Here is a 15062-nt window from a genome sequence, read left to right on the forward strand (position 1 = left end):
ATAGCAATTCTGAAACGAATGATTTAAATGATATAAAAAAAGTTCATTGTCATCAAATTTTTATTAAGCTAGGCTAAGCAAAGAAATCGGCAATAACTACAAATACCCTTATTCTATTTGTGAAAGATTTTTTTTTTTTTATTCTCTATTTTTTTTTCTATACTCTACAGTCCGTCAAACCTTTGTGTACTTCTTGCGGGTGATAAAAATAAATAATACATTTTCGTATTCTTCTTCATAAGAAAGCTAATACATTGAAGAATCAACCCCAACATGAGCGTACTCTTAGATGACACATTTAAATTTTCTACTAGGACACAAAAAAACTATACAAGGTCAATGGGAATAGATATCAGCAGTCATTTAGTTGGAGAGCCACATAGCGCCCAACTTCCCGATTCAATAGTGACCTGTTCTGTCAAAAATACAAACCTAATTTTCACGTCCCTGTTACCAGTGATTCCGTTAGTTAACTCTTAATGAGACATCTTACACTACGAGTTGCCACGGATAAAATATATTTCTTGAAATATTCCCTCGGGAAACTCTATTTATCAGTAATGGTTAAAGAGGAATAAAGAAGAGCGGGAGAAATTGTGATAAACTGAATTACCAACGTCCATCGACATTGGATTTACTTAAAGGGGAACAAGGTATAATTATCTCGTAAGGTTAGAGACCATTGTGTCGGTGTTCTGGTCGAGTAAACTATATCGCTACTAAAGGAAAGACAACGACAAGTGCAAACCTGAATATTTTGGCCAATAAATGATGTCTTCCTCCCTCCTCCTGGAAGAAAATTCCGGGAGGCCAGATCAACTCATGGCAGAAGGTTGTGAAGACGGACGTCGAACCACTAGGCCTGGTTCCGGAAATATGGCTGCATATGGAACAAGTCGTGGCTTCAGCTCATTTGTCCGTGGATAGAGGACAGATTGCTTTGCCAAATCCTAGTCCAATAGCTTCCTGGTGCAGACTTGGGCTGAACAACCTGTGCCTCATCTCTAGTAAGTAAGTAAGCATGTCATTTCTTAAGTTTCCTACATAGCAGATATACGTTACTTTATGTTTAATCACTCAAAACTAGTTTTTTTTTTGCCACTGACTGGGTGGGCCTTTCACAAGCTGTACATGGGGTCTTTCGAACTATAGTTGCAGCCAAATCTTTCTTGCTTTTTTTTTTAATAGCTATGTTAGGTGGTATTTAAGTAATCCATACTTGATTAAATGTTATAAAGATAGGGTTCTTTCAATGGAAGCATACAGCTAAGTTCAAACTCAAAATGAGCAAAAATTATTGCTACGCAGTTTACGGAACATATGTCTATGGAACTATCTCAAATAAACCCGTTCATGATATTTTCCGATACTTGTAGAATTTTAAGAAACTATCGCTTTACTGAAAACAAAAGATTCCGGTTTTTGTGGAGCATAAACATAAAGCGCTTTATTATATCTTTTAATATGGGCTTCTATATTTTTTCTTTTTTTGGACGAACAACATAGCTTTCGCCAAAATCGGTGCTGTGATTTGGCATTTAGCTTACGTGTAGGCCTACTATTGGAAAAATTAAATGAATGGCCAGTGCCGATTATTCTAGTGTTTATAGATTTTTTGAAAGCATTCCACTCCGTGAACCGAGATGTAATATGGAAAATTCTCCTAGCTTATGGAATACTACTACTACTACTAACAACTCATCGCAGCACCAAGTCGCCTGAGGCCAACAAAGCTACGCACGCTCCTACTCCACCCCAATCTATTCAAAGCTTCCCTTTTTACACCCGCCCACGAAGTTCCCATTTCCTTTAAATCTTTCTTAATGACGTCCTCCCACCCCAGACGGGGACGACCTGCTTTTCATTTAGCCCTAGACGGTTGGCCAAAAAGGACAATCTTCGGCAATCTGTCATCCTTCATACGCACAACGTGCCCTAACCACCTCAACCATTCTTTCATTATAGACCTAGAAAGCAGTATTGAACCATATTTTTCGTATAGCCTATTGTTTGAAATACGGTCAGTCAGCCGGGTACCCCGAACAATCCTTAAGCAATTTCTCTGGAAAACATCTAGCAAATCTTCATCCGCTTTTCGGAGCGTCCATGCTTCAGGGCCATATTTGACCACTGTCATCACTGTAGCTTCTAATATTCTAATCTTGCAGACTTTTCTTCCTATTCTTCCAGACTTTTTTTATCTGTGAAAAAACACCCTGAGCCTTGGCTATTCTATTTTTAACATCTTCACTGCTCCCACCATCTTTACTAATAATACTACCAAGGTAAGCAAAGCTGCCCACCTGATCAATCTTTTCATTACCCAACGTCACCTTTTCATCTTCACTTATTCCTAGCCTTAGTGACTTAGTCTTCCTTACATTAATTTTCAAACCAATACTAGCACCCTGAACTCCCAAAACCTCTAAAACTTCATTCATACTGATCACATTTTCATCTAGGATGCTTAAATCATAAGAATAATCCAAGTCAATGAGAGTTTTTCATCACCATTTGATTCAGTGTTCTCCCATTGCCTTTTCTGGGCTCCTTAAAACAAAATCCATCAAAATAATCCATATAAAAGGGGATAGAACATAACAATGCTTAACTCCTGATTTAATACCAAACCAGCTGCTAACCTCATTTCATACCTTAACCGCAGCTGTGTTATTCTCGTACACAGTAATAATCACTTTAACGCATTTGTCCGGTATACCATACAAGGATGAAACCTTTACTAAAGCTCCTCTATCAACAGAATCGAACGCTTGCTCATAATCTATGAAACTGAGGACCAAATGTATTTGAAAACTCAGGCACTTCTCAATTATTAACCTAAGAGTGAAAATTTGATCAACACATCCTCTACCTTTTCTAAAACCGCACAGTTCTTATGTTAAAACTTTGTCTAAATCATGTCTCATTCTAAAAAGCATCATATTAATAAGTAATTCACTACCTACATAGAACAGACTAATGCCCCAACAATTACATCACTCAATCTTATCACTATTCTTATACAGCGGCTAATTTAAAGTTTTCCTAATATAATTATGAAATTCCCCTTTTTCAAAAATCATATTAATAATCTTCAGTAACTTATTTCTAACCTCAGAGCCACCATATTTAAGAGACCCATTTACTACCCTATCAGCACCTGGAGCCTTATTATTCTTTAATTCTTTTAGTACTGTTGCTAATTCCTCCTCACAAAACAAATCTTCCTTCACATCCAAGGTATCACAAACTTTTTCATTTTCCTCTATATTTTTTCCTGCAACTGTATCTCGGTTAAGCAAGTTCTCAAAATGTTCGGCCCATCTCGCTTTAGCGTTTTCCTTATCGCTAATTGCCACCCCATTCCTATCTTTAACTGGGACAAGTCCGGATTGACTACTACCTCTCAATTTGTTAACGTGCCAGTACAATATTTTACTATTATGCCGTCTAGCTGCAGATCTTCGTCAATTTTATCCATGGCTTCCACTTCACACCTCCTTAGTTTATGGAATCCTTCTTAAAATCGCGAATACGATTAAAGCCATGTATGCTACACAAATGTGTGCAGTCCAGACGGAAAATACCATGTCACAGTGGTTCCAAGTCATAAATAGTGGTTCCAGGTTCCTGACAAAAATATGTCACCTCGAGTTTTGACGACCCTGGCTGAAATCATTCAATAAGAGGGTACGGATATCAAAGAGGTCAGACACTTCAAATGTCTCGGTAGAACAATGACGCAAGATGGGCACTGTGACAGAGAAGCCATGCTATGTTTAACGCATGCAGATGCAGCATTTTCTCAGCTGAGTAACGCTTGGAAATCCAGATATTACTCCTCAGAAGCTGAAACACAGACTATTTAGAAGTAATTTACTCCCTATACTTATGAATTGCGAGTCATTGAGCCTTTCAAAGAATGCGGAAAAGCGATTAATCAACTTGGAAACCATTGCCTACATAGAATCCTTGCGATCCACTGGACCGACACAGTGAAAATGCCCAAATAAGAACAGAGAATGAACAGCCACTGGTGACCTACGAGATCAGAATAAGGAGATGGGGATATCAGGGGTACATGATCCGCATGAATGAAGAACACCTTCCATACGACGTAAGGTGTTGGACCGCACCTAGCCTTCGAAGGAGGGAAAGACAGCAGAACACACTAGGTCAGTTCCTGGAAAAAGCGGCAACAAGTCTTAAAACTACCCTGAATGAGCACTGATGACTGGTAAAAGATCAGCTACATTGAAAGTTTACCGTTGCCGCCTTATGCGCCTCGAAGCGTGGCAAGACCCAAGTATAAGTATGGTCGAATTATTAATGATTTACCCAAAAAGCAATCTTTCCGCTTTTATACACATATTGTTCCTTTCTCAAACAACAGTAATAATAACGATTCCCATTTGTTTTTCAATATCAGCCAGCCCATATCGCAGCAAAACAAAGTCATAATACATTATCAAGACACAAATAAAACAAAATTGGAAACTAAATGGAATCTTTCTCTAATAAAACGATCTATAGACAAACATCCATTTCAGTTTGTGCCTTTATAAGGGGAAAATTTTAGTACAGTTCGGAAGAATAATTCACACGGAATACGATACTTTTCTGAAATTGTCGGTCATAGTGATTTCAATGGTGTACTTTTAATTTCGATCCGATTTAGTTTCGAAACAGTTAATTTTGGGTTACTATTGGCTGAGGTTCGTCCTTTACTAGGTTGAAAATACCGCTGTAACCGCAATGTGACCATAAATGACACTACATCCGATATATTGCGAACCCTCACAAATTACGAGCTATAGGCTAGAGGAGAGTAAGCAATTGAGGCGCTTCAGACTTGCGTCTACTAGTTTTCTACATATTTCTTGCAATATCTCCTCCACCGGGAAATTCTTCCTGCGTATGTGTCGGATCTATTTGCATAACATAATTTCTTACATAAAGTTAAAGATTGAAAGCAAAAGAATTTGAGCTCCATTCCTAAAAGATTCTGCCGAACCCTTCAAAAGAAGATTCAACAGACAACCTTGTAATGAAACGAGGTAAACGAATAGCGACATATCATATATCTAAAAGTACCTGGCGTCACAAATTTTAGAAATGAAAAATAACGAACAAAACTTACTATAAAAAGGTGCCATCTATTTTATGTTTGAGATGAAAAAAAAATCATCTATTGGTGATGAAAAACTGGAGAGATTTGTCAATGGTCATACAACACTAAAAAGTATTACACTGATTCACGAGAGAATGCAGGAATAAAGGATACAGACCTTTAGGGGGTACTTGTCTGTTATAGCACTGACAACTCAAGTTGTTCATCCACTGACTCATTATAGAACCAGTTTCAATCGTTAGTTTCTTTCAACTTAGCGTGTGACAAGACAAAGAGAAGTGACAGAATAGATGGGAGATATATAGTTTGGGCTGCTATGGAGGTGGGGTTAAGTATCTGGACAGTATGAGGTTAGGATACAATTCTTGCTTCATAATATGCAGAATAATTGTGTCTAACGCATTTTGCACGCAGAACCGCTATACTTTACCCCCACCCCTCCTAAAATGCAAATCTATGGTCTAAATTTGTTTCTAAAGTATTGTATTTTTAGCATGCTTAAGTATACTTCATTAGGATTAACCTAGCTTCACTTCTTGAGTGGTCGGCGCTATAACAGAGAAGTACCCTCTAGGGTAATTACGTGATTCTTGAACATAACTGCTTCTACGAAATTTTTTAAACGTTAATTTTGTAATGTCATCTGTTGCATAATAAGCTAGATGTCTCCGTGCATAAAACACTATAACATTCAATTCCATATGGAGCGAAAACCCTTGTAATAGCCCCCCCCCCTTAACAAATTACGTGATTCTTGGACATAACTGCTTCTATGAAATTTTTTGAAACGCTAATTTTTGTAATGTCATGTGTTTCACAATAAGGTAGATGTCTCCGTGCATAAAAAACTATAACATTCAATTCCATTTGGAGCGAAAACTCTCGTAATAGCCCCCCTCCCTTAACAAAACTAAGTGAAAAACTTTAAAGTGGTTTCAATTTTTTTTTTTTTGCTTCTTATTCTTTCGTAATGTGTTTCCCAATAAAGTAACTTCGGTGCTTCAAGATAATGATGAGAAGTTATTAACTTATTGGCGTCTTTTTTCAAAATATTCTTCACTCACCTCTAACACCCTTTCTCCTACTACTATCATGGATTTCTTGCTTTCGGAGTATTTCTATAATTGCGTTTCGGACTATTCCATGACGCTTAAAAATTACAAATACCCCAGAATTAAAATCGAATGTTTTCCCTTCCTTAATCACTTTTTTTTTTTTTTTTTTTTTGGTACATGCCCGCGTATTCGCTTTAAATTTTGCAACAAACATTTCAACTGTGCTGAATTGAATGGCTATATCAAAACTTTGGTCGGATATCTTTGGGAAACAAAAGGCGTGAGAGTGGGGCTAAACTCGATCTCCAATCTTTTTGTTCACTTAAAAAGGACACTACAACTCTTAATTTCCGTTAAAATCAGCGCTCTTACGATCTTATATATTTTCGTAGATTGGAGCTTGAAATTTCTACAGTAGGGTTCTCAAATATGCTAAATATCACGGTGTGGATTTTTTATTGAGATCACTTGAATCTTTGGGGGGTGCTTTCCCCCCGAAAACTAGGCAAACTTTCTCCAGCTCATAGCTTTTGGTGGGTAATATTAAACTTAATAAATTTTATATATTTGGGGCCAGCATAAAAGCAGATTCTTTTCCTGTATCAATTGTCCCCGAAATTCCTTTTTTAGAGTTTCGGTTACTATTGGACCGAGTTATTCCTTACTTACAGTTCGTTAACATTACCTGTTTAGTGACTTTCGGACCGTGTATATCTAACATTTAATGCTGACCACTTGCCCCCCTACCCCTGGGGAAAGTTTTTCCATATACGACCTTTCTTTTCTGTATATGGAACAATACCTTTACTAAGAATTATTTTGTCTATTGTATTTTCTTGGGTACCATTAAAAAAAAAATGGAAATCTTTTCTTTTGTTTTTGTTAATAAGATATAAAAAAAAAAGATATTTCTCAAAATATAGAGAAGACTTTGTATTCAATCTTTTTAAAGTAAAAATACGATAGAGTATTTTTCGAAATCTTGGGGGACGATCGCCCTTCTCCTCAATTGGAACCCCCCTGATTAGGGACTCCTTCCACCTTCTAACATATGCACAGGCACGCCATCTTCTAACTATACTTGACCAAAAGACAAATATATCTTTCCTCTTTATAGTTATACTTTGCCCCATTTTTGAACCAGCAATTGCTTTGCTGAAATTTAGCGATTTGTCTCATCTCCCAGCATTATATCAGAGCAAAACAAAGTAATAACACGGGATTCTGGAACAGAAGGAGAACTAAAGAGATCTCTTCTCCTACGAAAAGACATAAACAAACATCTATCTCAATTTGTGTCTTGCTTGGGGGAAAATTGATATTAAAAAGGAATAAGAACATGCAGAAAATAATTGGTAGATATGAATACTTGCCATCATAGGCGAAAAGTTAAAATTTTTTGAAGTGGGCTGAGACTCGTCACATTGAATTTAAACTTATTCCGATAAGCTAAAACCGACTTTTACAAGCAGTCTAATATGCACAATTACCAGAATGCTCAAGAGGGTACAGGCATAAGCAGGACTTATTTTGCTTACAATTGGGTTTCAATTAAAAATCAGAAACAAAGCAGAATAGCAAAGTAAAGAAAGGATATAGACAGGAGCAAAAGTGAAACAAATAGAGATAAATTAAACACAAATCTTTTTTTCTCAACTTTAGGATTGCGGTGTAAAAGATGGCATTGTTTTTTTTTTTTTTTTTTTTTTTTTTTTTTTTTTTTTAACACTTTAGTATCTCGACTCTTACTAGTTACATATATTTTTGAGTAGGTACGGTAAATGGCCATATTTAATCAAGATATTGAACTTAAATATCTTAAAATAGGTCTTTTACGCTAGGGGGGGGGGTATCTTTTCTCTGACCAAGACGCACTACGAACATACATGTCAATTACGTCTTGCTTGAAAAAAATTTGCCTTGAATTTGAAGGAAAGTGTTTATATAGAAACACAAAAAGAAGTGTTCATACAGAAACGCAAAAAATTATGGAGACCTGCTACTACGGGTGCTTTTTTATTCTATTTTATTATTTTTAGGGGGGCTGGGGCTCATCCTATTGAATTTAATCCTTCTCTACGGTACTAAAAAAATACTTTTTACCACCATTCTGACATGCAGAAATATAAAATTGCAAAACAATTATGAAGGTTTAAGTTTGGAGCTATTTAGCTTAATTTTAGCTTGTGGAAATTCGGATTTTAATTATAGTTCAAAGGTGATTCAAAAAAGTAAAGCAAACAAAAGCTCAATGTAGATACAAAAGTAAAAAAGGTGAAGAAAAAGCTCAAAAGAGCTTAATGTAGATACAAAAGTAAAAAAGTGAAGATTTAGCTCAAACTAGATGCTCAAAAGGTGATACAAATGTCTCTTGTTCCATCATGGCAAAAGTAAGTCAAGCCCACTTAGAACAAGTAGGAAAAAAAGATGAATAAAATATTTACAATTAATATATTTATTTATATTCCTATAATTAGCTTTACAATTTTGCTGGGTAATACTAGATGGTGTTGGTTGACTTTTTCTCGGAGACACACTTCAGTTTCCTCTCTTATCAGTCAGTCTTTTGCTTCATTAAAGTACTCACGGATCTCTCGTAAAAAAAAATATCCAAATTCTTTCTGTAAAACCAAAAAGGGATATATTAAGAATTGAGGTCCACCATCTTTAGGGTCCTACCTTCAGGGGTGACGTACAGTTTTGATTCTTTCATGTTCGACTGCAATCTTTGAAACATTGGTTGGACCATCTCCGAATCTTCTCAAAAAAAAATTGAGTTCTCCAATATCTTCCCAAAAACTAAGGTAAAAGAAAACTAACTTGAAACGTTAGAACGTTTTATTATTCTATTTTCATCATTTATTAATATTTGTAAGTTTTGACATTATTTATTACGTTTTATTATTATTAGTACGTTATTATTATTTGTTACATCTTACCATTAAATTTTTATCACGTTATAATTTTATTTTTATTGATTACGTTTATAAAGCGTAAAACGTTTAAACGTAGAGCTATAAACGTAAAAGAAAAGTAATTTGAATTTTGTGTTAACATTTCTTTATTTATGATCGTTAATTTTCGAGGAAATTCCCTAATTTTCTTTTGGGGAAATTCTAGGATAGTAAAAGCAATGCTTTAAAGCTTCAGCATTTTTAATAGTTTTACATGCTCTTTGGGTAGGTGTGTGTAACACTTTATTAAAATACTCATAATACAGAATTTCGTTGGGTCAATGCGCTCGGCGCTCCAGTCGATAAGTTGGATGGATAAATTCCAACTGAATATTCACCATCAAAATCAACTAAGGAAAGCAATTTCAACTTATTTCCGTTAGAACGGAATTCCATCTGGGAAATCAGAGGCGAAAAATATCCTCAATTCCTTCCAAAGAAAAATCTAATATCAAACGCACCAACATTTCCCAGTTCTAAAGCAGGATATGGAATAAACCAAGAGTCAAATCAGTCTGAGAGATCATTAAATAGATTGACTTTCGTATTCCAGATTCCTGGAGGGAAAAAATCATTAAGAAATACTAATGAATTTGATGGATTTGGGGAAATAAGAACTATCTTTTATCAAAAATATAATAGTCACGAGAATACCCATCTACATAATTTTAACACCATCTACTATAACCTAGGACAGACAGAATGGAAGAAGTTGGAACCCCATTAATACCCCCCTTGCTAGGCCACTCAGAACTAACAGCGTATTGATTGACAGGTCTGGTCGCTGAACTATGTCTAGGGAAAGCACGCCAAATCGCGGGGAGGGGGTCCGTTTATAGGCTTTAAGCTTTGTCCTCATCGACATAATAATAATAATTAATTTATAACCCGCTAATAAATACAGGAGAATAGAGAAGTACAAAGAATAAAGAAAGGAAAAAGCACAAAACAACACATATACAAAAAAAAAAAAAAATATGAATAAGTTTTCGGTTCCGAGTTTTTCAAAGCAAATAAAGAAGGAACAATTTCTTTTACCTGCTTTAAAATTCAAAAAGTCAAAAGAGTCCAAATTCTTCGAGCTAAATTATTCTTTAGACAACGCACTTTCTTTCAATTTAGATTCATGTTTTGTAAATTCTTTATGGCAAATTTTACCACTGCTTGCTCACATTCGGGACATCTTGCCGTTTATAAACAAATACAATATTCCAGAAATAGATTTTTTGGTTCTTAGACACAAGGAAAAAAGTTTTTTTTTTCTTAGACACAAGGAAAAAGTTTTTTTTTTCTTATCTTACTGCCAAATCAGGATTGAGTCCAACACTAGACCGTTCTCTGGGTGGTGGGACCTTTTTCAATGTCAATTGGAATAAACGCGAGTCAGTAACAAGATCTGTTATGCTGGGGTGGGGGTACCAAAAGAATTTATTTGGAGGGAGTTTACGTTTTTTTTGTGGCTGTGTTTTGAAACCAATTTACAAGTCGGAGAAATATTTCGGGGGACGTAATTCAAACCCGGTATTCCTATCCCTCCCCCCAAATAGTCCTGGTCTATAATATTAAGATCTTAAAATTAAGCAGTACAAATCGAATTTAATTAGAATCTCCTGACTTACCGTCCCTTCTTTAAGCCTTTTGAGAAGTTCCTGCTCAATATTTGTGTCTAATCGAGCAGCAATTAGTGCCTTCTGCTCCCTCCTTGTTTCTCTTCTATCAATCTTCAGCCGGACTGGAGTCAACTTCTTCCTGTAAAAGAGAAATCGCTTTTAACATAGGTGTGCACAGATCTGAACCCTTAGAGGGGGGGGGGTCTGACTCTTAGGAATAGGGGCTTCCGATAAAGCAAGCTTGTGCAAAGCACACCCCTTGTACAACGTGAAAACTGTGGCCTAAAATGAATTTTTGACATTTCAAACCCAACCCCAAAAAACATTTTAAGGGTTCCAAATTTCAGGAGGAGGGATTTAAGACATAAAAATTCCAATTTTAGAAGATAATTTTTAATTTTCCCTGGAGGGAGCATCCTTCGGACCAATCTCAGGGGATGGGGAATTCATACTTAATCTTAGCCCCCCCCCCCCGTACAGTAATGAACAAGTATTTTCAGCGAACGATTCAATCATCTAAACAAGAAACCGTAGAAAAGTTTTTCTACATTTCAAAACATAAACGCAAGAGCAACTGATCACGCAGTTCTAGTACAGAGATTACAACTTGCCCACGGCGATCTTTGGTGCCCTAAAAAAGAGTTGACCCATATTTATGTAAATTCGAAATAGCATTATGCAAAGCTCACCAGGCCTTGAGATGTCCCTTTTTCCCTCTTTCAGGGTCATGCATATGGAAAGAGAGAAAAAACTATTGGAAAAAATGGAGATTAAAATAAGACTTATGGATTTAGCGAGAAGGAAAAAGGCTGAAAATGGTGTCTGCCTGAACAGTTTGGTAACAGATCGGGAGCAGGCTCACAATTGAAAGAAGCTAAGTCCATAAAGTACATACCGAACTAAGAATTACCAAGGTTAAATACAATTTAAATCAATCTTGTGGGTTTTTGTATAATTTGGGAGAAATTTTGGTGAAAACTACATCATCAAATGTACTATATCTCCAGAGAAGAACTTAAAAGCCCTTGAACAAAATAAGATATTTCGTGTTTTCCCAAGAAGTATTATCCTCGCCAATGCCTGCTTTTTTCATGTTGCCCTTTCAAACAGTTCGTGGTAACGAACTGTAAGTAAGGAGCGACCCGGCTCAATAGTAACCGAAACCCGGATTTTTAACGGATTAACCGGAAATTAACGGATTTTTATACCAATAGATGCATCAAAAGAAGCAGATTTTTACGCTGATTTCAAATATATAAGTTTCATCAAGTTCAGTCTTACCTCTCTGAAGTTACGCGCCTGAAAAAATTTGCCTTATTTTTGAGAAAAGAGGGAAACACAACCTAAAAGTCATAGGACTTTAATGAAAATCACACCATCAGATCCAGCGTATCAGAGAACCCTACTATAGAAGTTTCAAGCTCCTATCTGCAAAAATGTGGAATTTTGTATTTTTTGCTAGAAGAAAGATTTATTTTTTTTGTTGTTGTTGCTTTTTTCCAGGGGTGATCGTATCGACCCAGCGATCCTAGAATATAGCGGAAGGACTCATTCGAAGCGAAATTAAAAGTTCTAGTGCCCTTTTTAAGGGACCAAACAAAATGGAAGGCAAATAAGCTTCCTCCCATGATCATATTTTTCCCAAAGTCCCCCAATCAAAACTTTTAGATAGTCATTTTGTTCAGCATGGTCAAAAAATGCAGAAGCTATTTATTTGAGGATTACTTAATTATCCACACTCCCCGATGGAAGGGCTGAAAGTTATGAACTTTGCCCAATGTTTACATATAGTATTGGTTATTGGGAAGTATACGGAAGTTTTCAGGGGGGATTTTTTTCTAGTAGTTGGGGGGAGGGGTGAATCGGAGGTTACGTGGGAGGATCTTTCCATGGAGGAAGCTTTCATGGGAGAAGGGACATTGTTTTTAAGGGGACACCAGGTTTTTCAGCATTATTAAAAAAAAACAATAAGAAATTAAATAAAATAAAACAGTAGTTTTTTTTGTACTTTCGTCAGAGCTATTTATTCTAATTACCGGCCTTTGTGATTAAGAGGTCATTCTTAAAGAATTGGAACAAAATTCGAACTTTAGCGTAGAGAGCGAGTTATGACTAGGGGGCGAACCCCCTAATATACGCAATAAAAATATACGAATATAGAAGTTCGTTACGTAAGTTAATTCGTAAGTTACGTAAGAACAAAATTTCGAGAAAGCCATTTAGCGAAAAGAAAAAGTAAAATTAAAATGTAAATTTCGTTTGAATTATTCATGTACTGTGAGTCAAAATCAAAGCTTCATTAATTCAAAAAAGTTCAGAAATTAAATTTAAAAACAAAAAGTTTGACTTTGTCTCACAACTTTATTTTTTAAAACAATGAAAAACTTTAACGTAAAGAGTGAGGCGTTGAGGAGGGGACAGCCCCTTTCATATATGGAATAATTTCTGTTCCTTTCAAGTTTTAATGTCGCTCCTTACTTTCAGTTAAAAAAAATAGTTTTTTTTTAATTTAATTTAACCCATGAGAGAGATCGCACAGCAACGAAGTGGGCGTGCCTTGCATTTTACGACGCAAAACAACATTTTTAGCCCAATCAGGGCCAAAGCTTGACCAAGTGATAATTCCAAAATAAATAATTGATTTAGAGCAAACAAACTTTGTCTCTAAAGGTACATACAGACCGTAAAAAATAAATGCTTATTATTGACAATTAATTTTAAGTTTCGTTTGATCTGATCGGTTCATTCGAGGCTTCAACAGTTAATGTAAAGTTACGCGTAGTTACGCACCAAATATTGGAGAAGGAGGGTGGTAGAACTCTCTTTTGATGAATAGGAAGGTGTCCGTGTACAATGTCTAACTTTGAGTTAGAGATTGTTCAGATAAAGATGTAAGAGGGGGCTTCCGATAAAACAAAACTGTCCAAAGCACATCCCTTGAAAAACGTTAAAACACTGCTTTAAAATTCATTCTTGACACTTCAGGCCCCACCCCCGGAAAAATATTATATAAAGTGCAAGTTTTCATGGATGACCATAATTCTCATACTAAAACTGAACTTAAAAGTCAACAGCAAAACAAAACGGGTGACACGCCCCTACACCGAGGTCTTGAAAGATTTACAGATGAATATGTCCATGAAATCGAACTGCAATTCAAGGCTGACCCTTGCCAATATAGATCCCCCTAAAGCACAGATTTACTATTAGGTTTGGTTAGATATCTCACTTCCAGTAAAAACATGACCTTAAGTGTTCCTCAATTACATTGGCTATCTAAGAAAATTCGCTCGCCGCGCAATGAGAAGGGATTGGATAAGGCTGTGCCTACGCTTCGATTGGATGATGCTCCGCCAGGGCAATGCCATTGGACATCGTCAACCTTTAGGAAGGTAAATCAATCTGATCAGATGGTTTTTGAGGTCTTCAAAATTTTGAAGTAAGAAATCTGCGTAAATGCCAATAATTTGAGTTAAAATGTCGATATTTATTATAGTATATTACGTCAAAATCAGCATTCTAAGCTGATCCTAAAAATGTCAAATCCATTAGTATATTTACCCAGCAATTTATTAGCACAAGACACTTTGAATATTTTAGAAACAGGGACTGAACACCATTTTGAAAATTGGGGCAATTTTCAAAATCTCAAAATCTGTGAGAAACCTAAAATAGAGAGTTGGAACACCTAATTTATAAAACTACAGCGTTTCGTATATTCCACGACCAGGACGCATCTATTACGATTACGTTTATCTTACGGTTTTCTACGGCTTTCTAGCAAGTTCATAGCAATGTTTATGACAAGCGGTTGTGTAGTTCCAGCAAGATTTTTAAGTTCACAATCTTGATTAAAAACTCACAATTCTGATTGTCACTTAAACAGTATTTCTATGATTTAGATTGTGAACGGCACATTTTACAATGTAGATTATAAATGTAAAATCTAGCCGGAAAATGCCCCAGATCTTCCCGTTTGCCAGTGTGATACTTTGAATACACAAAAAGAAAGATGATAATGAGGAATTTGTGAAGAAAGTGAATAACAATCTACTCGAATATTTCGGCTACGAATTCAACAGCTGCCATCAGCGAAATACAATGTAAAACAAAGCAAAAGAAAACAAACTGACTAAAAAATCACATCGATAAAAAAAAATTTTCAACGAAAATCATAAAAAAAAAAATTTGAGACTCCAGGTTTCCTCACTTTACAAAAGTTGAGCCAAGACTGGCAAAACAAAAGAGTTATTCATTCAAGCTACCTGAACTGATTCAAAATTCGAACAGTTCCTTATTGCAATTTTGCTTT

The 15062-nt window shown here is 35.9% G+C and overlaps 1 protein-coding gene across 1 annotated transcript in view; it reads right to left on the minus strand.

The window, feature by feature from the left end:
- The window catches only part of LOC148953577 (protein MAK16 homolog), a 124578-nt gene that overhangs the window by 53181 nt on the left and 56335 nt on the right, over positions 1 to 15062 (minus strand). The window contains exon 5 of the mRNA XM_089087739.1: positions 10760 to 10889. Coding sequence (XP_088943865.1) covers positions 10760 to 10889 — 130 coding nt within the window. The remainder of the gene's footprint in view (positions 1 to 10759; positions 10890 to 15062) is intronic.

This window comes from Artemia sp. Qi Xiang Cuo, chromosome 4, assembly GCF_049724085.1.
Source record: "Artemia sp. Qi Xiang Cuo chromosome 4, ASM4972408v1, whole genome shotgun sequence".
In the NCBI taxonomy this organism is placed as follows: domain Eukaryota; kingdom Metazoa; phylum Arthropoda; class Branchiopoda; order Anostraca; family Artemiidae; genus Artemia; species Artemia sp. Qi Xiang Cuo.